The 27,946-nt window shown below is 37.1% G+C and overlaps 1 protein-coding gene across 11 annotated transcripts in view; it reads right to left on the reverse strand.

The window, feature by feature from the left end:
• The window catches only part of LOC131699048 (splicing factor, suppressor of white-apricot homolog), a 38,878-nt gene extending 26,798 nt beyond the window's left edge, over positions 1-12,080 (reverse strand). For 2 of the 11 annotated variants that reach the window (XM_058994598.1, XM_058994591.1), the window contains exons 1-7: positions 10,109-11,864; positions 9,664-9,780; positions 8,530-8,661; positions 6,237-6,313; positions 4,334-4,559; positions 3,568-3,668; positions 2,848-3,007 (exon numbers count right to left, since the gene is read on the reverse strand). In XM_058994598.1, the coding sequence (XP_058850581.1) occupies positions 2,848-3,007; positions 3,568-3,668; positions 4,334-4,559; positions 6,237-6,313; positions 8,530-8,661; positions 9,664-9,775 (808 nt within the window). In that variant the 5' untranslated portion in view covers positions 9,776-9,780; positions 10,109-11,864. The other 9 variants (XM_058994593.1, XM_058994594.1, XM_058994589.1 and 6 more) reach the window with 9 other exon arrangements.
• Between the last annotated feature and the right edge of the window lie 15,866 nt (positions 12,081-27,946).

The raw sequence follows: 27,946 nt of genomic DNA on the forward strand, positions 1-27,946 counted from the left end.
ACACAGATCAGGAAGTGCAAAAATAGCATTGCTGCTTCATCCATGTACACAGAGAACTTTTTGTTTAAAAAAATACAACTATGGGTATTATCATTTTTCTGCATTTTGCTGTCAAGTAATCCCGTATTTTTGCCCAAACTATTTTCTTTTGCTGGAGGAGCTGTATAAGAATCAGAGAACAACTCCACAGAGAGGATTGCCAGTTGTTGATTACTCATCATGTCTGCAGCTGAAAACAATCCCAGACCTTTGCACTTCAAAAGCTCCAACAGCGAGCAGAGAGACAAGTTATGCATGCTGCGGGCAAGTTTGAAAAATGTTTTACACACAAGTATTTTTCCTGCAATGTTTGTTGTGATACATTATATCGGACACTTGATAATAATATGGGAGACTACAACAGCAGCACTGGTTTCTAAACACAGATGACTCTTAAATCAGGAAATGGGACAACACTGTCAACATTCGCATAAATGAAAGCCAAGACAGATTTAAGCACTCATCAATGAACTCGTTCAGTAAGCCTTACACCAATCCCTGTTTTGTATGGATCATTCCATGTGAAGTCAAGTCATTTTTTATGATCTAAGACAAGTAATCGACTTCACTTTTTCCATAAATTGGCTTAATAGCTTTTTAGTTTCTTTAGAAAAAAGACAAACAGTTTACCCACACATTTCTCTGCATTACTCCCTGGACATACTGTCATTACAAATGAGTACATATTTCCAGGCCACTAGTTTGGGAGCATCTGCAGTGGACTAGCATTTTAACCAGATTGTTTATACAGTCAAAGCTGTACTACTGCTGATCATGCCAACTACTACAAAGGAAAATTGATTTTCTTATTCAAGTCATCAACCTAAATACAATGGAATCTGAAATAATGATCTGGTACGCACTGGAATGTATACTGCCTGTAACATAAAAGTTCTCACACAAGAATGACTACCATTATATTAGTATAACAGTATACTAAAATTGATTTTGGAAATGGAAAAATACAGGAAATAATAAGATTAAACAAATCCAGTAACACATCATATGCCATTTCAAAATGACTTTAGTGTTTTAGTTGTATTTTTAACTAAACATGAATGTTTGAAGAATCACTTAAAATAATGCATTCTGTTCATTTATGCAGACTACAATGACCAATGAAATGATAGCATGAAGAGGTAGCTTTAATTACCAAGCACATGTACAGCACAGCAGTGCCACAATGAAATGCTAAAAGGTAGCTACTGCAGGATACGAAGAACATCTTTGACATCATTTTAATAGAAATCATGTTCCACTCAAGAGATAAGCCACAGTTCACACCTCAATAACTCCTTATCTGCAGACATTTAAATAGGACAGGGTAGCACATAACAAAATTGGACCACATTTACATTTTCTTTCAAGACTAACAGAATTAAAATGAAAATGCTGGCGATAGGCACATATGAATAACTTATCTTTACATCGGTAACTTATCTTTACATCGGTAGACAACCACAGTTGTAACAAAATATCACAACAAAAAATACAAAAATAAAAACTGTGGCTATGTATGCTTTTTAACATATCAAATAAAAATCTTGACCGAGATGCTTTCTTCAAAGATTATTTTTGTATGTTCATCGTCAACAAGTAGAAGTTACCTTACAAGAACAATAAAGAGCGTGCTGTTTCTGCTCAACTATTCAATCAGCAAGTCTTCCACAGAAATCAAAAACATAATCTCCCTAAATTCTGGGCTCATATTTAACATCCTGGTTCATCAAGATGAGGTTTAATATATATATATATTATTATTATTATTATTTATTTCTTAGCAGACGCCCTTATCCAGGGCGACTTACAATTGTTACAAGATATCAAATTATACATATTATACAGATATCACATTATTTTACATACAATTACCCATTTATACAGTTGGGTGTTTACTGGAGCAATCTAGGTAAAGTACCTTGCTCAAGGGTACAGCAGCAGTGTCCCCCACCTGGGATTGAACCCACGACCCTCCGGTCAAGAGTCCAGAGCCCTAACCACTACTCCACACTGCTGCATGCGCATGCATGTTTATATGTTTATATATATATATATATATATATATATATATATATATATATATATATATATATATACCAATAAACACTTTTAAATCTCATATTCCAGAGTAATTTCAATCCTCGCCTGCTGGAATCTAACTGCCTGCAATCAGGCGAGACTTTCCGCAGAGCAACAGATTTTGAAATCAATCACAGTTCATAAAAGAACTGCACAGAGGGAAAATCTAATTGATCCAGCTAGAGAGCAAAGCCTTTCTGAGGCACTGAAATTCCACTAATTTCATAAATAACAACAGGAGGTTTATAAAGCTGTTAACTCAACCCAGGAACCAGAGACCACATCAGACCAAAGGGGTGAAAAAAACAGTACAGACAAGCACTGTACCAGTCTTGGGTATTCAGTCAGTTGCTGTATGATATCTAGTGTTAAGGAAAGAGCAAATAATTGAAACTGGAATCCATATTAACATATAATTTGAGGGGGGAAAAAAAAAAAAATTCTTAGAGCGTCACACTAAGAATGTGTTTTTCTCTGAAAAAACCCAACTTAAAAGCAGATAGTTTATTCAAACTGCTTCGTGGCAGCAGGAGCAACAGCAGGTGAGTGAATGATCATATTCAGAGATGGTAACTCAACTTAAAAAAAAAAAAAAAAAAAAGAATGACTCAATATCATCATTTATTTTGCATAGCATTAGATACCTGCAGAGCATAAGATGACGGCGCTTCTGTTCTTGTGAGTAATAACTGCACCGTGCCTTTCTTTTAGTATAGACAGTATACTCACGGTCTGTAGGGTACTCTGCTTGTGCGGTTGCTGAGGCCGCCGCTGCTGCTGCTGCTGCTGCCAAACTCTCTTCTGCTTTCTTTGTTGCTGCATTGTTGTCTTGCTGGGCTTTCCGGACCAAGGCTGCCAAAGGGTGGTCTGGATCCATTACTTGCAATGGCTGGAATACAAATAAAATATTTTTCTGTGTGGTTTCACATACCAGTGCTTACTAACCCGAACTTAAAACCCAACAGTCTACTTCCAAGCAACAGAAATCTGTACACTAACTGGTTGCAGTACAAATGTCCCTCCTCAACACCAACAAAAAAATAAATATATATTTTGGTTTCTGGAATACAAATAATAATACCAGTTTGCAGAGAAAGAAATATAGTATTACAACACAATTCTATTCTACCCTACTACACATAAGCAATGCGCATATTGCCGAAGTACTAAATCATGGTTCAGACATGACTCTGAATTCAAACCCTTTCATTTAAATCAGTAATTATGCTCAGAAAAAGAATGACTTACTGAAATCTAATACCCACTGGAATGTATTTTGCTTGTAAGGGACATGCACCCAATTAGTAAACAATCTATAGTGAACTCTTCAGACAGAAGAAAATGGGAGTCTGCTTATTCATTTTCTTGCAAGATTGACCCTAAGAAATGAACTGAATTCTCCTAGACAGTTATATAGTTAATTAATATACAACAAAAACAAAAAAATACCTTCATAAGTTCTTCAAGTCTGTTGCACTTTTTAGAGGCAAAGAGACTGGGATGAAGGTAACACCCATCTTCATCATCGTCTGTGTCATCTGTTCCAGAATCTGAAAATCAGAAAAGAAAGAAATCAACGATACGAAAAAACAACAACATTGGTTGATTGCAATGCACTAAACGACCTTTGTAAAAGAATGATTCTTATTAATCACGTTTTATCTTAATTTGTTAAGATACAAATCTTTACCTTTATCAGATATGAAGTATCTACTGTGTTTAATAGGAATCTCCTTTAAGATAGATTAGTTATGTCCTTTCCTGTTTAAGCCTAGATAGAACAGAAAAACTTAACTGCTTGGTGCACTGGATTATTAATATGTTTTTTTCAGTTCTATTCAAAAATCATTTCAAACTGATAGGTGCCTAGGGACCTGCATGAATTATGTGCAGATTAAAAGATTACAATTAGTGATCTGCAGGCTCTTTTTGTTGATGGAATCTGGACTTTCTTTTCCACATGCAACACCATGTTAAGCTTGCTATTAAGATTCTGCACTGAAACTGCCTGCACGGAAAGAGTAGCTTGTGCTACAATAACAAAATCTTTACAAGTCCCTTTGAAACCAAAAAACAAAAGCATTACAAATTCTGTTACTTTAAAATCAGACTGCCTCAAGGGGAGCACTCTCTGGAATGGCTTATGAGCTGACTGCAGTGTTAATGCTGTATGTTCTTGCAGGCCTCTGAAAGGCTCGAACCTGCAAACACTTACTCTGGTTCTCGTCTGGTTTGGTCTCAGTCTGCGAGATGTACCTGCCCTCCTTCATGGCCTTCAGGATGTGCTTGTAGTAAGGGTTCAGGTAGTGATCAAAGCGCAAGAAATCAAACTGGGAGTTCCGGGACTGCTTGGCTTTCAGCATGATCTCAAACTGAGCTCCTTGTTTGCTGACGAAACTGGCTGTGCGCTCAATGATTGCATGCATTTTAGTTGTTGCAGGCTAAATGGGGGGTGGGGGAGAAAAAAATAATTCAGGAGTACATTTTTGCAAGGAGCACTTGAAAATGTAGCTTTATATCGGAAGAAAATGATAAATGCCCATGCATTATGATTAAATAAATTATATTACAAAAACAAGGACATGCAAGCCTGTGTACAAGACACTTGCAGGTCCAAAATGTATAACTGTAGATTTCTAACACACACAACTGAAAAAAACATAATTTTTTTGAGCAACAGTGGCTTTGAAAAAGAAGAAAAAAAAGACACTACGATTTAAAACATTAAATGTCTTAGCAGCTCATGCATGTCAAACTACAGTTACACTTCCCAATTCACGTTCTTATAATGCATGTACTGTAAATCAGCTGCACTTCAGGCAACTTGTGCATCTCTTTACTGTTTGCTTGAAACTTTAACAAATACATTCTTGCTGTATCCCAAGCAGGTACAGCTCGGCAGGGCTGTACGTACACTACAAAGTCCAATTTGGATTTCTGAGAATTGGCATTTTCACACAGAGTACAGTACAAATGCAGAGAAGCTCAATAATTCAAATGGCAAAAACTCAAATTCTTGCAAACAGCAGGTCTGTGTTAAATAGGGCTTGACCTTTTTAAACAGCACTGAACCTTGAAAGTAATTGTGGTTGTATGCCGACAGTTATATGGGTTCACATCAATAAGTTAACTGCTATAAATCAGCAATTAATAGGATAAATAGCTTTATTTTTTCTATTATATTCATTGCGGTAGATGTACAGGCTGCCAATCGCCTCCTTTGCTGGTCTTTTATTCTTGTATATGCCTTATAAAATTGTACATTAATAATTCAAAGCACACGTTCAAAGAATGAAGCCTGCTTTACTAATTGGATGTTTCAAGTGTAACAATTCAAGGATTCTGCAGAGACTATCAAAATCCCATTGCAAGAACTGCAGGTAGTATCAACCATTCAGGCTTAAAGTTCCTTAGGACTGATCCCTCAGGAAGTATTTAGGAAGAAAAAAAAAAAAAAACATTTGGATCTGATAGGGCTAACTGCTTAGTATATGAAACAGAAATCAAACAAGGGATCTTAATAAAAAATGTAACAAAAAGCTTTACAGTAGATCACATTATCTATCATTAATCCAGAACTAAGGTAGCAGTTCATCTGTAATATCCAGGCATTTAACCTTTGGAATGTGTACACCTCCAGTGAAAACTAAATCATTTTTATAAATTAAAAGGGGATTTGACACTTTTGCAAAAGGAATTGTTTTAGTAGTGTGAAAAGGATGTAACATAATTAGGAAGCCCCAACGCATCACAGCAAAATGTCTTCATTCTAAGTAATCAGGATTAAATACAGTGCTGACCTGTAATGTATTTTTTTTACTTGCAATGTTGCTGGGCAGACACACTCAGAATAGAAAAGTCCTTGGTTATAACCAAGTCACATACTGTAAAACAGCATCAGCCAAGTAGAGCTGCTGTCAGAAGAAGCTGATGCATGCAAGAGTACAGATATCAATAACACACTGCTGCATATGGCTCTGCAAATTCTACATAGTGTAGCTTTAAGACAAAGACAAATAAGGTTTGCATTAAAATGAAGGCACTAAAAGGAAATTAAACAAAATAGACTGTTGCCAACAATTAAAAATAACAATAAAAAAAGAAGTTAATGTGCTTACCAGCTCCACATCAGGGGCTACACTGAGTCCAGGGGGTGCAATGAATGGCTCTTCACTCTCTTCTGGTTCCTGTTCTGCTGTGCAGAATAAAACAGTATCCAATTAAACCCTTCAACATGCCAAGCATTACCTACCCTTATTAAAAACTCAACAGATCACCTATAATGTGTTCATATATATTACTGAAGGGTTAAAAGTGATAGTACTGTGCTATTTTGGACTTCCTAATAAACATTCATTTAAATGCTTTACAAAAAAATCTCAACTTTGATTTATAATCTTTTGACTCAGGTGGGTTTAAAAGCATTCTGTTTACAGATTTGGGATAAAAATGTCTGGGCAGGTCGTTTGGAAAATTAAAATGCATGCTGCGCTCACTAGGGGTGCCGAGAGCATTTAATAAAACTAGAACCCTCTACCATCCTAGATGCAAGTTCGTCCTTAAACCATTGCCTTGCAAAGGATAATGGAAGACATTTTTAGGATTGATTAAAGAACACAACATTGACATTCAAAAACTGAACAGTCATTGTCACGACAAAAAATTCAAGCTTAATTACATCTTCTTATTAATCACTTAGTCAGTGCCGAAACTTAGTATCCGTTTTAATTTTGACTTGAATTTAGAAATGGAGGCAAGCCTGTATATGTTTGTGTTCGTGATCCGATACCTAATGCATTGCAATAAATTATTCAGCATATTAAAGTGCTATTATAGGGAGTAATTTATATATATATATCTATATAATAAAAGCATTCTGCAACCCCTGCCATGAAAACAACTAACTTTGAGTGTCATTTCACTGCTACAGCTCAGACGTGAGTCATCATCTTTAGTGCAAAGCCAATGTTATAGCCCCCTGCTTTTAACATGGGACATAATCCCCCAAATCCTGGTACTGGGTTTATTTTTTTTTTTTACGCTAAATGTATAATCACGTGCATGGGAAACTTTTATAGAACATTTATTTTCTGTTTTCTCATTTATGCATTACTGTTACATTAACAAAGAAATACATCAAAATTAAGTATGGCTTCCTAGGAATCATTTACCGTGCATAAAGCAATATATATACACCAGGATGTGATTACTAGTTATCATCGCATTCATGCTAATCAATAAAAAAGTAATAAATTGTAATTAGGAATCAATCAGTTGCCTTTCAGCAGTTCCAATTTAAGATTGCAATATTCTTATTAAAATTGGTACAATTCAATAATCCGTTATAAAGAATCACATTGAAATAAAAATGTATTCTGGGATTACAAACACAAAGTGCAAAAGCCCGCATAAGGTAGTACTGTCTATGGAATGCTAGACGCAGGGTGGAAATGTAGATTTTCTCATACAGAAAGAGTGGGCAAGTTTAATTAAGCCAAACCTTACTACTTATCAGTAGTCGACATTCATTACTCTGTTCAAATACATGAAGATTTTTTTCTTTTTTGTTTGACAGATTAGAACATTAGAACTGTGGGGTTCTAAACTGTCAATTTTAATTATCATATGTTCAATCTAGAACCCGTCCTCAGTACTTTGGAGGTCTGTCAGAACTCTGGAATACTCCCTCTGAAAAACTGCTATCCTGTATTGGAAAGCACTAAATTTAACAATGAGGCAGGTGTGCATTCATCACGCCACAATATACTTGCAGAAGGGTAATTACATGAGTAAGTCAAATCAAAAGCATTCCTCCTGTTTTGCAGTCCCAACATTAGCTTACTGTTGAGCTACTGCAAAGGGAGGTTACATCGGCTCTGTAATTTTTAAGCTTTGTGGTGCTGACGACCAATTATGTAATTGTTATCCTACCCAAAGTTAATTATGCTATTTTTAAGCATTTTTACACAGCAAAAGAGTTGTAACTCATGGCTTCTTTGTATAGGTTCTGATTATAAGAGACATTATCATAAAGCACACAAACAGTAAATGAAGACCATGACTATTTTTTACACACAATACACTTTTACTCCTGCTAGTTCATTAACAAGCAATCCCCATTGCACTTACAACAACAACAGTAAAAAAAAATGATTTGCTTAAACAGAATATTAGTTGGTGCATTCAAGCTGTGCAGTAGTACAAATACAAGTGGCATGCATTGAATAGGAAGAAAACAACAAGCGAGTGTAATGCAGGCAGGGTCTGCTGATCCTTTCTTCTCACACACACACTCCTTTGATATTGAAAGTAACTCTGGGGTAGGATTGTTCTCTAGTATGAAGGAAAACGATAGCATACCATAAAGCTTATTGTAAAATAACTGCCACTGTGGCTGCCGGATTCACTTACCAGCCTCTTTGGCTAACTCCTCCTCTTCTGTGGGCTGTGAGGGGTCGTAGTAATCAGCACTATATTGAAACCCCACTGCGTTATAGGTGCCCTCGTCAGCCAAGGCCTCACTCAGGCGCTTATATTCTTCCTCTTGAAATTAGAAAGGAGTAACACAATTAGAAAATGATATACAGCACAGCGACTAGACGATAATAAAAAACACATTTAGTAACACAGTTTGTGCAATGCAAAAACTATTTTTTAAATGAGCATCACAAATATATTCCACATAATCCCTGATTCCTAGTCACAAACTTCCAACGATGCGGAGTTCACTGGTGAATGACCGAAGCATTTGAGATTCACAGCTGTGCAGATCCATCATGATTCAAAAAACTTCAGGTAGCCTTTAAAATATTTACCTGTCTGTGGCATTATCTAACCAACCCATTTTTCTGTCCGGAAAGGTTTAAACAAACCTACTGTTGTCCTGAGGCGTTTTGTTCAATGATCCCAGATGCAGTTTGTAAGAAAGGTATAGTATTTTTTTCAGCTGGCTGTTGTGTTACTTAATATAGTTAGCCAGCATGTGCATATACTTGCACATATTTAGTTGTATGTCATTAATGATGTAATAATCAATAAAATAAATGATCATACTCATGTAAATAAGTCACTGTAAAGAAGAGGACTGTAAGATTTGTCAGATCCCATCAAGGACAGGGGTGCTTACATTTTTTAAAATCTTTTTAACCCCGGAGTAACTGGCTTAGAAAAGCCAAATGTCACTTATCAACCGAGACACGCTCTTGTGTATTGCAATATTGTTTATCGTTATTACAAGTGCAGTCCCGTTTGCTCTGTAAAGCCCAAGGAGGACTTTGTTTTGCATTAAAAAATAAAAAATAAAAAATAAATCCTGGTGTCCAGTGAGAATTGCAAGGTCTCCTTTTCCTTTCCGAATGGCTACTGTTAAACAGATCACAAACAAGTGAGTACATAGCAACTGGTGGGTCAAAAACAACACTTTTTGTACGCAGGCAAGTACAGTCCTCAGACAAAGAAAAACGTGTGCTGTAAAGAAAGTTTCCTCTGTGTGTAGTACCTTGCCTTGCCTCTTCCTCAAGCAAGTCCGTATGTAAGGCTAAATACCTCTCCTCATCACACAGGGCCTCGATTCTGGCCTCCTCCTCTGAGAGATGGTAGTCGCGATTCCATGATTCTGCATCGTATTCAGAGAGGTCATGTAAATGCCCGCGGCCATCGTACCTGGAAAACGAAATTTAGGGTTAACTTAGTGAATCATACTGCTTTTAGAACACCACATACTTACCCTTAAGGGGATCCTAAAAGTAAAGAATAATGGAAGTACTATTGCAATTCAATTATTTTTTTATAGCAAAATACAGCACACATTAATACGGTACAATTTCTACGAAGCGCAGGACAGAAACCTAACTTAAAAATAAATACATATTTTTTTTAATGAATAAAAGGAATTACTTCTGGAAGAGAAATGCCTGATAAAACTGCATTATACAAACTGTGCTAAACAGAAACCCTGCATGGGGGGGGGGGGGGGACTCTCCCAGCTTACCTTACACGGTTCAATCAACCATTCCTGTTTTTTTTTTTCCTTTCTGTTTAACTTGGGGCAAAGTATTTTCTTTCCTCTACAAATGAAAAAAAAATGTACATCCACACAAACCCGAGCACATAAATACCTATCCGTTAGAACGAAACGGACGAAATTTCCCTGCGTTCACTCCGCTATCCCACCTCTCAGTCCAGAGTTCTTCGGCAAAAGAAAGGTGCAGGCGCTGATGAGCCAATCAGGGCTAGGCTTGATCCCTAGCCATTTCGCTGAGGAAATAAGGTCTGGATTACGTGATAGAGAGACACACACGTTGGAAACAAGTACTGCTACATGCAGATTAAGAAGGTTCACTATCATTAATGGCAAACAGATCTAGGGCCAGTCTAAAGTTTACTTATTTATTTTAAATAAAGCTGGAGTACATGGCTATGGAGACTACATATGAAAATATTTACTTTATTAGTATTTTGTAGGTAGGGGGTTGATACTTCTGGATAACATTCCTCAATTGTTACTAATTTTAGATGCCTTTATCTTGTTACTGTATGGTCTCCTCCAAACAACATTCATTGTTAAAATGATATTGGGTGTTCCTACCATTAATCATTAAGGAAACTTTCTGCGATATCAAAGCTTTACTTTTGTAGACTGTTTAAAAGGAAATATTTACATGCAATAATGGTACCTACAAAATGCAAGCTGAATTTATTGTATTTAGAATGCAGTCCCATGCCATGACTTCTGTACATGAGTCCTGGTTGCCACTATATGTTAAAGAAGTTGTGAAGGTAGGTAGGGCTGGCTAACGAAACAAAATGAACCTCCTTAAATTTACTGTTTATATTTACAGAACTTAAATTTGCTCTGGTCTCATTTCAACAGCAGCCAACTTTGCCAGACCGTGTACACAATAGGCCTGTATTCTAACATGGCAACAAAAATGTGTACGTGCCTTCAGGTCAGTAGCTATGAAAACATTAAAATGTATAGTAGGTTACAATGCAGGGGAAATATCCTGAGCAAGCACTGCTAGTGTTAAAAGTACCAGAGCAGATTCTTGTAAGATGAAGCGTCCTCTTCCCAGTAGTGGTCAGAGATCGGATTCTGGAATGGAAAAGGTGTGTTCTAACTTAGAACTCTATTACAATTGTGTGTTTTATACCATTAGTCATTTACAAAAGCGGCTTAATAATTTACTGTTTAAAAATACTATACTGATTTCATGCATTTGCTGGACCGGGGTTCCCTCTTCCAATTTAGCACATAGGTAGGCAAAACACCCAATTGTGAAAAAGTGCCCTATGATGCTATTAATATATAAACTTACTGACACTACGGAAAGTTTAGTATTGTACCAAGCCACAAAAGAGGACGCCGCATCTTAATGTTAGTACAGTTTTGCTTTCACAAATATTTTATGCATTACGTCTTCAGCTTTATCGAAAATTATGAAAAAGCTAGGCAATCTGTTGTCCGCCGTTGTGTCAAGGAGTGATTTCTCAACTAAAAAAAAATACAAGGAGAGAGAAAAACAACATATCCAATCTGTCCTTTTGGAAGGCATTACATTAGTTGATTAGGTATAGTTTTCCTTTTTCGTTTGTTAAACCGACCTATCAATCATGATGCTCTTGTCCCCCATCCATGGGATAAGGTGCTTGCCCTGCTCGTGGTAGTGAGCCCTCTCATCGTCCCGGAACACCTTACACGCGTATCCGAACACCAGCAGCTCGGCAAATTTACCACCGCTGTCATTTTTCTTCTTAGTATTCACAGCCTTTTGATCCTTCTTACTCACGCCGCGACGATACATTCCTGCAGCGGCAACAGTCAATTCTCAATACAAGTTATACACCCTCTGTTTAAAGTTTGTTATTCTAGTAATAAATACTAAAGGTCTAAATACTCCAGAACACGTCAAAAACATTACATTCACACACTCCCAGTCAACATGGCGGATTAGGTAGATTCTGTGCTAATTTGACCACAGCAGATTCGTTAAAAAAAGCGCTTTATTATTTTATTTTAAATATATATAAACATAATAATATTAATAGTTTTTATATCTTATTATATTTATATTTTACTAGTGTGTAGTATCTGTGCTGTATCTTTATAGTTTATCTCCCAAACAGTACATCTGCTCAGCTGAATGTGCTTTGCCAAATCGTGAATTATTTCTCTGGTTGCTGGTAGATGACGTATAATGAAGAATGAACACACAAAGTAATCGTATCCTTGAAACATTAAGAGCTTTGTAAATGTAACTAACCTTACCTTTATAATATCTGGTACATTCAAATAAAATAGAGTAGCAGAAAAAAAACCATTCACCCGTTTTAATTAAAGAGCATTTTTTTTATATATAAGTCTTTGTTAAAGAAAATGCCATTTGAAAATATTTTTTTAATCTCAAATCAGAAGATCGAGTCCGGTAACTTGGTGGTTAATAACTGTTCTGAGCAGGATGCTTATTTTTTGTTATGTCTTGTGTAAAACATCCAAAGTAAGCCACTTTTGTTTTTGTGCATATAATTAATACTTTATAACTATAACTGTCAGCCCACATACCATCATTACATTATTGAGTCTTAGCTGTCATACACTTCCATTTGCCGTGTAGGTCTCACGTGTGCAGTGTTGAAAGAAACACAACATTTTATAGCAAACGTGTATTTTCATTTACCAGATCTCCAGAATGAAAACCCGGGACATTTTATTTTTTTATTTTTTTGTACAATTCATTGATGCCGTAGCAACCCTGAAGCAGTTAAAGTAAATAACACAATCAGAATTTGAAAGTTAAACAACAGGTATATTAATTCCAGTTCATAACAATTCATTGTTTTCTTTCTGTTGTCATCTGACCAAAAAAGCCAGGTTAGGTAAGATCAGCTATTACCATTTTAACATGTGACACACACACACACATTATATATATATATATATATATATAGAGAGAGAGAGAGAGAGAGAGAGAGAGAGAGAGAGAGATATATAGAGATATATATATATATATATATATATATATATATATATATATATATGTATGTATGTATGTATGTATGTATGTATGTATATCTCATTCCTGATTCCAAGGTCATACACTTAAATGTTTAAATTTGTTGTTGGTTTTGATAAAACATCTGTTTTAAATTAATATGCAGTGAGAAAGTTACCCTCTTGAAGCTCAGTGTAGGAGGAGTGTCATAAATTATATAAAACATCAATACCGTACTTGAAAACAACTCAGACATTTTGCAGTCTATCCTCCGATTTAGCTCAGAGTACATACTAGTTACAACAAGATACGTGCTTTGTCAGGTCCTCCACTCTGTCAGAAAATGTCTTCACTTGTGTAGCTCAGTTAGGTTTTAATCAATACTCTGTTACACATACAGCAATGCTGGCTTTTTAGTTGTGAACTTAGAGTCAGGGAATCGTTACTGAGCCTAGTCCCAGGTGTGATTGAGTCTGGGAGCTTCAGTTTGTTGGCAGAGCTGTAACCTCTCAGCTGTTCATCTGTATACAGCAGCATGAGGAGAGAGTATTTTCTTTGAGAGTTTTGTACTTGGAGCTGTGACCTACTCTGCCACAAAATGCACTTTCTTTAAATGGTTGGAACTGTACCTAAAACAAGAATCGCAGTGACTCGCTATCTGGTGACGGTTGCAATTCATCTTGTTTAATGTGAATGCATATCCGATATGTTTAAGCCAAAGCATTTAACATTCTTCAAGCCCCAGTCCCACATAAAGCAGACATAGCCCATCATTACCAAGGCTGATCAAGACCTACAGATATGGGAAAGGCACAAGCCCAAATAGACTAAGAAAGCAAGTCTGTACAGCACCAGTATAGCTACACGGCAACAACAGGTGTTTGTTTGAGTTCTGGGTTGCCATGGTACACTCAAATGGACAGGTGACCTGCACCTGTCTGTCTTGTAGATTTATGCTATTGTCTTATATTGTTAGCACTGATCATCATTTTCATCCCAAATCTGACCCGGCCAAGTACACACAAGAATGCGTAATTCAATCTGACGAAGACGAAACGGAGCAGCTGGAAATAGTATGATGTGTTAATTGCATCTCTAATCCACCTGCCCTTCTTTGTCATGCTATTAGAGGTATACTTACTGTGATCCAGAATCAAGTCAAGACATTGGTGGCAGTCGTCATTAATCACATGTTGGTGAAATACTTGTACTGTTACAGTTTAGTTATTATTGGTACAATTGTTGATACATGTCTTGAGTCAATTCCTTCACAATTTGTGTAGTTTTGTGAAGATGAGGACGTGTTAAGGAGATGATTAAACTCAAGAAAATAGGAGTATGCAGTTGCCTTCATGATAGAGAATGATACCATAGCTAATAGCTGTTTAATGGAAAAAGATAGATGTGAGTACAATTTATTTATTTATAGAAAGATTCCTTTACCGGTCTACTGTGTTGAAGGCTATTCATTTAAAACATGAAAAAAGTTAAATAATTCTGTGTTTGTTAAAAATCCAGGAAGGGTTAAAATGCATTCAGCACTTATGAAAGACATGGCTTTTAACTAATAGCAAGGCAACACAGTGATATCTGTATGCATTTAAGCATTGAATATGGTCTGCATGCATCTACTTTCAACAGCTGCATTTGGTGGAGTGTGCTCTGAATTTGAAAACAGAAAAATACTCAACTGTTCTTCAGCTTGTTTCTCTTGGTATTCTCTTGGTATTACAAAATGATATTGCAAAAGTCTACCCGAAGTCATAATAGTAGTACAGTATTTCATGTTAGATTTCGAAATGTCACAATTTTCAATTTATCACAGTTAAGTATATGAAAAACATAATATTATTCAGCAGGTTTCATTTGACTTTATGAAGCAAAATGTGTTAATTCAATAGGGCAATGCAAAACTGTTGGCCATAGCTGTACAGGCTGATTAAACCTGATTTTTCAACCCTGAAATAGTAAAAACAAAACCAAAAACCTGAACCTATACGCATATGGGTTTTTAGTAAGCATTGGGGTAGAATATTTAGGTCACCTCTCTTTACAAAGAATTTCAGAACGTTTATGTGATCTCTCTGATAAGCACAATAGTGATGCACTAAAGAATTTGAGTGGTATTTCAATTCCTGATGATTCAAATCCAAGGCCAGGTGCTTTTTCTAAAGGGTAAAACAGGGAAATGCTCTGGTACTAGAATAAGCTTCCCAGGAGGTTGCTCAGTAATCTGAACAGGTTTTCTCTTTTCACATAAAGAAAAAAAAACATGTGCAAATACGGTTCACAGAAGCATTTTTGCAATACACACATTTACATTGAAATAAAATGTTACAATATTATAAGTTAATATGTTGTGTGTAGGGTGCCTTTTATTGCGTATAAGAGATGCTCATACACAATTCATAATATAGTCACTTATATGTGCTCAATTAATTACATTATTATATATTACTGGTATACTGTATAATTTTGTATGTTTTTCAACTAGAAATCCCATGTGATAATGATAGGAAGGTACTGGATCTCAAACGACCAGCCGAAGTGCGTGCAAATATCTATCTCATTCTCTTTGCCAACAATGCTTTCAGTATAGTGAGGGGATGCTGGCATTTTGTTCACAATCAAATTAAAAACTTGGGCATGAAATCCTTTGTAAAAAAGGTCATTTAGCCAGTATATCTTTTATGGAGAACAGTGCTTGAGCACACTTTTTGTCCTTTGGACATTATCTACGTAGCTGTTTAGAGAAACGGTTTGTTATATGCGTTTCACATTCTAAGGGCAGCAGTGTGGAGTAGTGGTTAGGGCTCTGGACTCTTGACCGGAGGGTTGTGGGTTCAATCCCTGGTAGGGGACACTGCTGCTGTACCCTTGAGCAAGGTACTTTACCTAGATTGCTCCAGTAAAAACCCAACTGTATAAATAGGTAACTGTATGTAAAAATAATGTGATATCTTATAACAATTGTAAGTCGCCCTGGATAAGGGCGTCTGCTAAGAAATAAATAATAATAATAATAATTACATTGTAATTGCATGGATGGTTATGCACTCCATTTTTGCGTGATTCAAAAATCTGAATGATTACTAGATATTCATGTTTAGATAAAATATGATGGGCTCAAATACAGACAGATTAATTCAGATTCCCAATCGGAATCTAATCAACTTAAAAGTGGCTGGACGTTCATTTCTATTCGGTTTATCATGCTGAGGTTGCCATGTGCAATGAATCTCCAAGGTTGTACATTCTCTGTGATCAGGGTGATGTTTTACCAGTTAAGATAAGACAAATCTAATAGGGACCCTCCAGGCAAACTGGAAGGCATGCACTGAGAGAGCTGGGGAACGCATTGTAAAAGCAAAACAGTAGACAGCTCTATGACATCACCTGGACATTGTAATGACCCGCGACTGAATGGTGATCAATGTGGGCTAAAAAGGCACTGGATGTCTTGCAGACTGTGCAAACAACAAGTCATTGGCTTTAACATAGCTGTGATCAAAAGAGGGTTGCAGAAGCTCCCGAGGACTACCCACCTGGCGTTTGATACTGGCTACATGATTTAATAGGTCTAAATAGCACCTGATCTACCTTTAGATGCTTAAAATATGACTGTGTGTGTACTGGAATAAAATTCTGAAAATAATCTGCGTCTCTAAGAGTAATGTGTCTTTTACATTATGTACAATGCCAGCTACAGAATTGTGCAGCACAGATAGCAAAGCTTGGATTAGTACTTCCACTTACCTGGGTAATTAATCATGGAATGGGCTGAGCCCTTTATGCACAGGGGCTGGACAAAAAAGGAAAAATCGGCAGCGCACACGATTGGATTGATTAGTTATACGAGTTACATCCCAAGCATGCATTCTGCAATATATGAAGGAATGACTGACTTTTGCCATATTGACAGCGTATTGACAGGTACGTCCAATTTTTTGTCCAACTGCTGTCTAGTATTAGTTACCATTTTGGATTCTTCTTATACTTGGGCAATGTTATTGTTAAAGCGAGCCTTTATTATTGCATGCACACCCATCTTCAGACAGAAGCGCTTGTGTCAATCCCCGTCTGACTACCTTCAGTGACCTCGGCTCTCCTACACCTCTTCCATATCTATTACTTATGTGAGTGCTTGAACTTGATATGGTATTGAAGATAAAGATTTCATATCATGTTTCTACTTGGTGCGTCTCTACAGACCCTGCTTCACGGAATACATTGAGAGCGTGCCTAATGTAATTATCATCATCAGACACCAGAAAACCAGCACAGGATTTACATACAAATGATATACTGGTAATGTCCTTTATATCCTGCCATATAGGGCTAACCCAGAATATAAAGCCATCAGTATTCATTTTAAGAAATTAACATAAAGTTATTTTTTTTCCTTTCATACACTGCTTTCTGCAGCCCCCAGCATTTGTAAACTATACATTTGTAAGAACAAATATATTGTTTCTGACTATTTCGTCTAAAGATTACACATTTTTATGAGATCCACAGTAGCGTTGCTCAGATAAACATGTCTATACCTGCAGAATGCTTCCAGTGAGGTATAAGAGAGAAAGCTCACCTGTGAGACCCTGTAAACAAGTTGCAGTATGTCTGGAACATAAATCGTATTATTGGAAATTTGAGTCAGGAGGATCATTTGCTTTATGATACTTTAAGTTAAGACTTTCACTAGTTTTTGAAACGGAAGAATCATTGCTGTAACAATCTCCCTTACTGATTAATTTATTCCATGTATAAGGATCTGCTAGAATGAATCGCAAAGCATTAATTTATTGTTATATTTTTTTTTTGTTAAAGGGTGCAAATAAAATAAACCCTGTGGTATTCCCTTTTCTCTGTACATGCTGTTTCATAACTGACCTTCAAAGGAATATAATTTCTATCATTATACATAGGAAGAATTCCAGGCACTTATCTGCAGGCTTCTTGTGGCATTTTAGAGCAGCAGGCTTGTGTTCCGATAAGTTCAGATTCCATTGCTATTGCAAACGATTAAGCACACCCCTTAGTTAATTACAGAAACAGAATTCTGCAGCATGACATTTCCAGCCTCCATCTCCATATCCTGTTCTGAAAAGATTTAGTCATATGTGTTTTGGGCAATATCAGTATATCGAGGTAGGCAGCTTTTAATTGTAAAATATGTTGATTTGGCTTAATCCAAAGCCTTTGTGAGTCAAACTTAAAATGTCTGTCTCTGGAACAGGACTAAACCAAGACTTCCAGGTGGATTTGCAGTGTCTCACGTTTTGTTAAGGTACAGTCGTTTCAGTTGCGGGCCCCCTTTGAAGCCTACTGCCACAGACGTGTCAATATCACCCACTGAACAAAACTGGCTTGCTACTGCGACTGCTGCAGCTGAAGATTAGAAATATCATGAGTATCGACTGCAAGATCCACTGTGGCAAAGTGAAGCAAAACAAAACTGTAGATAATGAGAAGCTTTTTCAAAATGGTGTTGACTTAATTTTACAGGAAATACATATAGAGCTGACGTTTTCAATATGGGGAACAATCTTTTAAAATACATTAAAAAAATCTTTTAAAAACTGTATTTCGTTCGTATTGTTTTCTACATTTTTCCAACAGTGCACTTCGGCTGGTGAAGGTTTCCTGTCTCCTGCAGGAATTGTTAATCACTTGTTATAAATCTCCAGCATCTCTCCAAATTATTACATGATTTAGTCCTTGTGAATAACTTTACCAATGGAATCTGACAGACTGCAGTACATAATTCATTTATTCCATCCGCTAAGGCATTAGGAACATGACTGAAAACCACATTCAGTCATCTAAAATGTGACGTCTTTTAAAGACCAGGTTTTGATAAATAGTGTGCTTTTTGTCCAATACCTGACCCAGTCACTATCCATACCCTTCAGATGCAGTATTGTCTTTTTTGAGAGCAGCAGCATCACTTTTCATTAAGTTATCTGCTGCTTATTTGCCTGGTGATACTTATTAGCATTGAATTTTGCTTATAATTACCTTTTTGCTACTATTTGTAACTTCTCTGTATTGGATCATGTATGTATAAACTACCTCACTGTTGCTAATTGCTACCTATCTGTATTGTATTTGCCTTTAACCACCTTGTTGCAACTATTTGTAACTTTTCTGTATTGGCTTTTGCATGCATAAACGGTTATATTTGACATCGTGGTGGTTTCTTTTTTGATTTCTGCCCTATGTAGATGAACCTATGTGTCTTGAGTAATTTGTTAGATCTAAAACTAATCTCTGAAGGAGCAATACCTTAGGTGGCGTAGTCTGGCTACCGGATTTTAGTATACCCCTACAGCAAAGCTCTCTTGTCTGATCCTTGCCCGCGGGACTCTACAAAAGCACTATCTACCTAATTTAAAGGAGTGCTGGCTTTTACTCGAGAGGAAGAAATCCTGAGCCCAGGTTTAATCAGTAAAAAGTAATTTTTTTTTTTTTTTTTTTTTTAAATCACATTTGGCAAAGGTTCTGGCCAGTATTATCACCCTGTTGGGCCTCCAGCAATTCTAAAAGCCTTATCTATCTCTGAAAAAACTGTCGGCAATGTGATCTTGACATTTAAAGCCTGTAAAACACACACACGCGCACACACACACACACACATTTGCATTCCTATATTTGTGGGGACTGCTCATTGACTCTCACTATATTTTTATTTACTATTTCTAACTCCAGTCAGACAAAACTCCACACAGGGTGAAAGTCAACAACAAACTAAATATTTTGGCACAGCAATGTCTTGTGTAGCCCTTCTGAAAAACTTTGTACAAAATCCAACTCAACAAAAGTTTAATACACATTGGATTCATAGAGTAATAACCATCTTAAACCTTCAGTAATCAGAAACAAATATGTTTTGTCAGAGGGATTCAGATAATCAAGCTTCTACAGCCTGCAAAACAAACAAAGAAGGTGTGCAGAGGTCTGTTGAAACTCTCTCCGTCATAATCCGGGAACTTTATTGATCAGAAATGAAGTATCAAGAGGTTTCTTAAACAATGGTAACTTGTCCTGTACCCCAAGAAGGACAAGATAAAGGACAAGAAGCAGCCAGATAAATAGCCATAGCAGAAGCATATTAGGAGACAAAAGGGTCGCTGTTTCTCGTTTTCAGCATCAGTGCTGAAGCTATTCTACAGCTGCAAACACAAGCTGGGGAAGGATGTTTAGCACGTCAGCAAAAGGATTTTGGATTCTAAACAAATGAGTCGGCTTGCAAGTCACTCCCCCAGGTTAAGCCTTTTAGGAGACAAAGCTGATGTGTGTTCTCTTTTTTAAACAACAAAGGGGTTTTCTTTATAAAGAGCCTCATAGAAACGGCAGCAACCTTGTCAAGCTATTGTGTGTGAATGACATGAGTGGAGCTTTCAGGGTTTATGGCAGATTTGATCATCTGCATACAGCAATAGAAGTGATGGACCCAATGTGCTAGGAAGGAAATGGAGCTTGATCTTGTAATAAATGACCATTAGGTAATCAGAAAACAATATGATTGACATGCAAACACAATGGTGAAGCAAAAAAAGAAGGGATGTGTTCAACCAGGAAATAATACAATTAAAAAAATGAATGAGGAAAAAAATATTAATCCATTTTAAAATATCGTTAGCTGAAAGCCATCAAATTACAAGGACATTTTTGTATTCTGAAGTTCTTCAGTTTATTTTGCACAACTGTGTGATTGAGTGTTATGGTTTATAAGTGATCAGGAACGCTGTTGAACATTTGGGAGTGCGTTGCAATTGAACTGGATTTGGTGTGCATGGTTTGTTGAAGTCGATTGTAATACATTTTGAAATATCTGCTGATATGAATGATCATTTTACAGAGTGGAAAGGTTGGAGGTTGCTTTCTGTGTAATCTTTAATAGATACCGGTATTGGAATTGCAGTTAAATTTAACCATGGTTTTAAAAAGCAATCAAAGTCTATAAAAAGATAAAAGTGGAAACACCAAATAAATATTTAAGGAAGCTGTAAGATCTAAACTCTATATAGAAATTCAGTGTAGCAGCTGGGACTGGATAGCACACCAATTTCTCACTTAGCTTTCATTTTTAGGTAGTTTTCATTTGAATAATTTGATGTTAAAATACAGATGAATTTTGCTTTTTTTTTTTTTTTTTAAATAGTGTGCATCAGCAGGGAAGCTGTGGATGCCCCACGAAGCCATAATGATTAAAACAGTCAATTAATGTGGCTTGAGATTCAGAATGCGACCTGATGTCAATTAGTGCCCCCTGCTGTTGTCTTCATTGAAGGCTATACACCACAATGAACAACAACATTATTTAATACCTTTTCTGAAATATATGAATATTAAATACATCCTATATACACAACAATAATGACTGAATTATACAACAGTGGAATTGACTGCCTCACTTACAACTATTGGGATTTCAAGTTACTACATCCCACCCATGATACCTGTATTTGGTACCGATACAGACCTGCACTTTCAAAGTCCCTGTCTATCATTTCCATAATAGCTTTCTTACCAGCTGTCTATTATACAAATAATAGTAATGATAAAAACAGATCAGACGCTGTCTTTAGCTTCCGTGCTAACCAATACAATTGCTGCGAGTCACACAGACTGCTTGCAGCTCAACCATTGAAGAGGGTTCAAACTACAACACAGGATGGGATGAGGTAACAGGAAGAAACAGCAATTTTGTATCTGTAGCATTGTATTTAAACTACCAACACACCCCAAATTAAAAGAATTAAAAAAAATATATAGCAAAAAAACGAAAGACCTTGAACAAAATAATAATAGGGGCAGTGACCATGTTGCTAGTGTGCTGAAAAGTGAGAACAGATTTTAAAACATAAGTGTCTGCATTTGTAGTGCCTGAGCCCTGAGCCCCGCTCTATTGCTAATAAAGTGCAGAGCAGCAGTCTCAGTTCCACCCAGATGCTGTGCAGCTAACATGGGTTTGTTATGCACTCCGACTGTGTGCTGAATGCTGCTTCTCCTTATTTGTTCAAAAGGTAATCTGCAGAGGCAATGTACTGAAAGTGTTATTGATTGTTGTGAGGATGATAAAGAATCTTAGGTGTTTCATTATTTGGCTTTTTTTTTTTTTAAGATACAGAGGGTTGTGACAGAAATAGAATGATCTTTGGTGGTAAATCTCCCTCCCGACCCGTGAGGGTGCTAAGTAACGGGAACAGAGTACCCTGGACTGTTTGGCCTGACACTTCATTCCCAGGGTTAAAAGGAAGTCAGTCATCTAGAAAGGGGGCGGAGCTTAGGTGCACTAACTCATCGACCCGGAAGGGAAATGAGTGGCAGCCGCGGATTGGAGCAGCGGCTGCAATCGTTTACCAAGGGGTCATGTGTGATAGTACAAATAGGGGACGAAGCTACGTAATCTGTTCCTTCGTTTTGGTTAAAGAAACAACCAGGAAGGACCTGTGTTTTGTGGAATCGTATTGTGAGCACTTGTTTTGTTTTGTCTCTAATTGTTACTTCTTATTTAGTAGATGGCTAAACACGTCCGGAGCTGTCGCCAGAGGCCAGCACCAACCCGGACAGCACTTCACTTGTTACCACGATAAATTGTATTTAGCACCACAAGCACTACAGCACTCACCCAGGACTGGTGACTATGTTTGTGTATGGTGTGTGTACTATTGACTGTTTATTGTTTGGAACTGCAATTCCGTTATTTAGAACAGTGCAATACCCATTGCTGGGTATTGCCTGGGAAATATTATTTACGGTCTCCAGACCTGGATTATAAATAAAAACCGCTTGCACTGGGATTACTGTTGTCTGCCATTTCATTTCCACCTGTACACTGCAAGCCACTGTGCCACAAGGGTCTATTGGTAAAACAAGCAAAAAAATGTTTATGAAGTCAACAGTTTATCAAATTGTACTGTAACCACATGCAATGCCAAAAGAAGATTTGAGAAAATTCAAGACTATTATTGTGTTGACCATTAGAGTGACAGACGGACGGATGAATAAACACAATTCGTGCACAAGGCTCCCCGTTGTGAAAGAAAAGTTTTAGTAGCTTACCATTACTGAGATATACAATGAATTATCCACTTACCAGAAACGTTTGAAACTTTAATGCATACAATACAGTAACAAGGTGTATTGATTTTGTTTTTTTTCCCCCCAAAACTTGGCACGGATATAAAAAGTTATAATTTTGTGGGTCAAGACCAGTGCTGAGATCTTATTATTTTTATTTCTTAGCAGACACCCTTATCCAGGGCGACTTACAATTGTTACAAGATATCACATTACTTCACATTATTTTTTTTATATACATATATTTTTTTACATACAATTACCCATTTATACAGTTGAGTTTGTACTGGAGCAATCTAGGTAAAGTACCTTGCTCAAGGGTACAGCAGCAGTGTCCCCCACCTGGGATTGAACCCACAACCCTCTGGTCAAGAGTCCAGAGCCCTAACCACTACACCACACTGCTGCCCAAAGAGATAAGAGCCAGGAAACTGCAACTACCTATGCAAAATATCACACTGGTGGTACTAGCTGTAAACCATAAAGCCCAATTAATAGAACAGATAGCAGCAGTCACAGGAGAAGCTGGGATGGTTCACATAAAAGGTAACCAACATTCTTCTTTCTTGAAGGAATTGGAGTGTTGGCTTGAATGGCTAACTTTTCAAAAGGATGTCTTTTTGGATGCTTCTAATTAGATCTCAATGGAATTCCTTGAACACCTGCTGCATTTTAACCCTTTCATTGGACTACGACTGAACACGTGCAGTGATCATATTAGTTTTTTCATATAAGTTTATTTATATGGGAAGTTACTGCAGTTGAGGAGGTAGAGATTTCAAACAGTGGCAGATGGTCTTGAGAGTAGATATTTAAGAAGATTGAAATGACTTCTACCTGTACCTTACAGATCATCAAAAGGAACCCTCTCATTCCTGAGCGACATGGCTAATGCCCCATTGAGCATGATCCCCCATGCTTAGAATATCAACTCTCCTACCACTGTGGTACCTGCAAAAAGGACCAAGTTAGAAAAGCGTCAACTCAATAAAGACAAGAAATGACTGGTACATTTCCGGTACCACTTAACTGGGCCAGATTGCTTCTTAAAATGACCGATTTTTGAAGAAGAGGCGATTATCTATTCAGAGGTATTTAGTAAATAAGGGGTTTGAGTGTGGACAAACTGACAACTATTGCACATCTCCTTGTACCACAAACCAGCACAGGCAGTATTTTTGTTGGTATATTTAGTCCTCAAATCTTGTGTAAAGTTTGCTATTTAAGTTACATTCCTCCTATATGAGTATTTCAAAGTCACTCGCTCCTTGACCCAAGTCATTAGAGAGACAATCCTGAGTAAAAATTTTACAGCATAAAAAATATTTAATAACAATGTTAGAAGTAAAATGTTTATTCTGTGTGGCTGCAGTGTCTTCTTGATTTATAGAGGGTCTTGATTTCTTATACTATGATAAGCCCTACTGTGAAGAATTTAATTAAACCCATAATAGCATTTTAGAGCTTTCTTTTAATGTCCTGACCACACAGATGTTGCAGCGTTCCAGGATAGGTTTAACAATATGAGCTGAGTCATAATATTGTGCGTATTATTAATATGATTATTAGTACCCGCATGTGTTTTAATTGAATACAAACTCATCGAGATGCAACATCCCATTATTAGAGAGGTACTGTCCTGTGTATGGAATACATGTGTTTATAAAGTTGTAACGATCACTCTGCACAACTGAGAAGCAGTTGCACTGTCCTCCCTAAGGAGATACTACTGGCCCTATTCCTATAGCTAAATAAGTCAGCAAGAGTGACAGACAGCAAAAGCAGGGACGTCAGAGGTGTCAATTTCACGAACAACCGGTTTATTATTCTGAACAATAATGTCAACAAATGAAAAAATTAACAACTGAATGAAATGACTAATGATAAGAAAGGAATTCAAATAATTGCAGGTAACAGGTAAGAATAAAGCTGGTACAGATAAGTATGTAGGGACAAACAAGGCTAAACAGTTTCACAAAGTAGAAATGAATGGTGTCCAGAGGGTCTCCAATAAACCCACACTCACAAACACAACCCACACAGATAGACAAAAGATAAATCAATAGATACAGATGAAAAACAGTGACTTGTGGAAACAATTACATTTAACAGTCTCTGTGGCAATGGTGGGAAAATGACAGGTAGGCCCAACAAGTCCAGTAATAGCAGAGTAATTGAAATCCATACAAAGTAACAAAATAACAAAAAATACAGGAAACAAAGTATCAAATTAAAGTAGAAAAAATCCAAACAAAAAAGAAATGATCTCACCCACAAATAAGGCAGTCCAGCAAAGTGTCCCGAAATGATGGTGATTGTAGAAGGTTGAAAACATTGAGTACGTTGAAATGGTTGAGACTGTCCTGTAGTGTTGAGTTGAATGGTGAACAGTTGTTTGGAAAAAATCAGTAGGATCAGGAAAAAATGGAGACTGTCACACATAAAACAACAAACACTAAACAGACCTAGAAAAACAGCTAAACTTAAACAAGTAACAGTGAAAACAAAAAGAGGAGTTTAGACAAAGTGCAGTGACAAAAGAAAATGAACGGATGCACTGGAATTATCTAAAGATGTTAATGGATTCACTGAAATTTAAGTAGAGAAAATGCTGTAGTTTAACAGATTCCTCTGAGAAAGGGAGTCTCCCTCAGGCCTGATTAGCCAGCTTTAATACAAGTGATGGCTACTAAGGAGCTCTGAGATTGGAGGGGTGGAAATCTGAATGAGCCAATGGGGAGAGAGGATGAACAGAGGGTGGTTGCAAGGAACTGTGGGAAATGAAGTTTTAACCTGGCCAGGCTACTGACCCTAATTAAAGGGACAGGTGGGTGAGCCTTACACCCACATTATGTAGCATGGGAATTGCTACATAGTACAATGTTCAAAGCCATTTCTGACAATTGCTGAATCTGTTGAAAAGTCTTGCTGGGACAGGCTTTAGACAACATGGCTCGTTCTTTTATAAATCCCGACAATATAATTATTTTTGACTAGTCTACCTTGCTGGGCAAAGTGAAACACTGCAGTGACATTATTTTGAAATTCTTTTTAAATTATGTCATGATGTGTTGGCTTTGTTACTCTTGTGCATGTTTTTTTTCTCAGAAACTAGAACCCTTGCCAGGACCCTTAGCAACAATTTTCAATACGCAAGAAATGTCTCACTTTAACAGTTACTGGCATATACAAGTCTGCCTCTTTCGAAAATGCCTCCTTTATTTGTATATGTGCAATTTCAAAGCCTGGTTCAGCTCAATACTATGTCATTGTTCTCCTAATGCAGTCTGCTTTAAAGAAAGATTTCTTATTGACTACAGCGGCTTACTGTTTGATTTGTGTGATTTAAAGAAGTGATAAAACGTTTCCTTTTATTTTCTGGCAACAGTCCTTTTCTTTTATTGAAAATCTTTTGGTTTTTTGCTGGTATTTGTAAATGTATTTATTTAGATTACGCAGATATTTCATGGTAGAGGTAACAGTTGCTGCTTCTTCCTGGTGACAAATCACTTCATGTGTTGTAATTTAAACCCTCTCCAGAGGTCAAGCTGCAATCATTTTATAGATATAATTTTAAAACGTTGAAAGGGTTATCAACATGTCTTCCGTTGCGGTGCAGTTGAGCCAGAACACGCCGGAACACAGTTCCAGGAACAATTTTCTATAGGCAGCTCAGACATCATCATTCTGCCACCGACACAGACACATAAACAAAGCATTCTGAAAAGATTGCGAAAGACTGGAAACATGTGAATTTGTATAATAATTATTGTGTAAGAAAATCTATATTTTAGTGCCGTCCCAGTACCTTCAGATTCAGGACTACACGACTGGTCCTCTGTCTTAGTACAGCTGGTAAGTGTCCCCTGCAACACACTGCCCCCAGTGGATGTAAGAAATACAACAAGAAGAACACATCAGTAAAGATAATTGAGATGTTCCAGCCCCGCACCAAGGTGCTCTTAAAATTCATAAGGAATTTGGTATGGCCGAGGTAGATCGAGTTGCTGTGCTTGGGAGTGAATAATAGTGATCTGCAAGGAGTCTAGAGGCCCTTTCACATTGGCGTGCTCTACCCGGGTCAGAACCTACCCGGGTCAGGACCCGGTGTCATGCGGGTTGGCTACGCCATTTCATACTGTTTTTGATAAAGCAGGGTTGACCTGGATGACAGATGTAAGTACGCAACGCGCGTATCAGTGCCCCGGAAGCAGCTTGTTACAGACACTTCCATCCAAGCTTCTCTGGATTGAACCGTCGGCCCAAATGTTGATTAGAGCAAATGTTTCTCCATCCCTGCTGCAATCTGGCTCATGGTGTGTCTCAATCAACAAAAATATGGTTAAACAGAATAACAGAAATGTTCTTTGCGTAAGTGAAACCTTCATGCAGTCATGGCTGTTTGTTATTGCGCCGGCTCACAAGCGGCCATCATGCATTTTGTCTCGCTCAACCCGGGTCAAAGCGTGTCGACCCACATCCTGATCTGATGGAAAACTAGACAAACAAATCAGTATCAGATGATGGAATTACAGTGTTAAACCTTGAAAAGTTTAGATTTGGTGTAATACTTTTGGGCACTACTATACAATGTTAATATTATATTACTATTTTATGTGTTTAAATTAATGTAAACATATAAAACCAATGGACTGCTTCCTCTCCCCACTCAAATTTAACATCTTATTCCTGGATCGGAAAATGGCAAAATTATTGTTTTTATATTGTATTTGACCTGCAACATAAAAGCA

The sequence above is a fragment of the Acipenser ruthenus genome, chromosome 21 (assembly GCF_902713425.1).
Source record: "Acipenser ruthenus chromosome 21, fAciRut3.2 maternal haplotype, whole genome shotgun sequence".
Taxonomy (NCBI): domain Eukaryota; kingdom Metazoa; phylum Chordata; class Actinopteri; order Acipenseriformes; family Acipenseridae; genus Acipenser; species Acipenser ruthenus.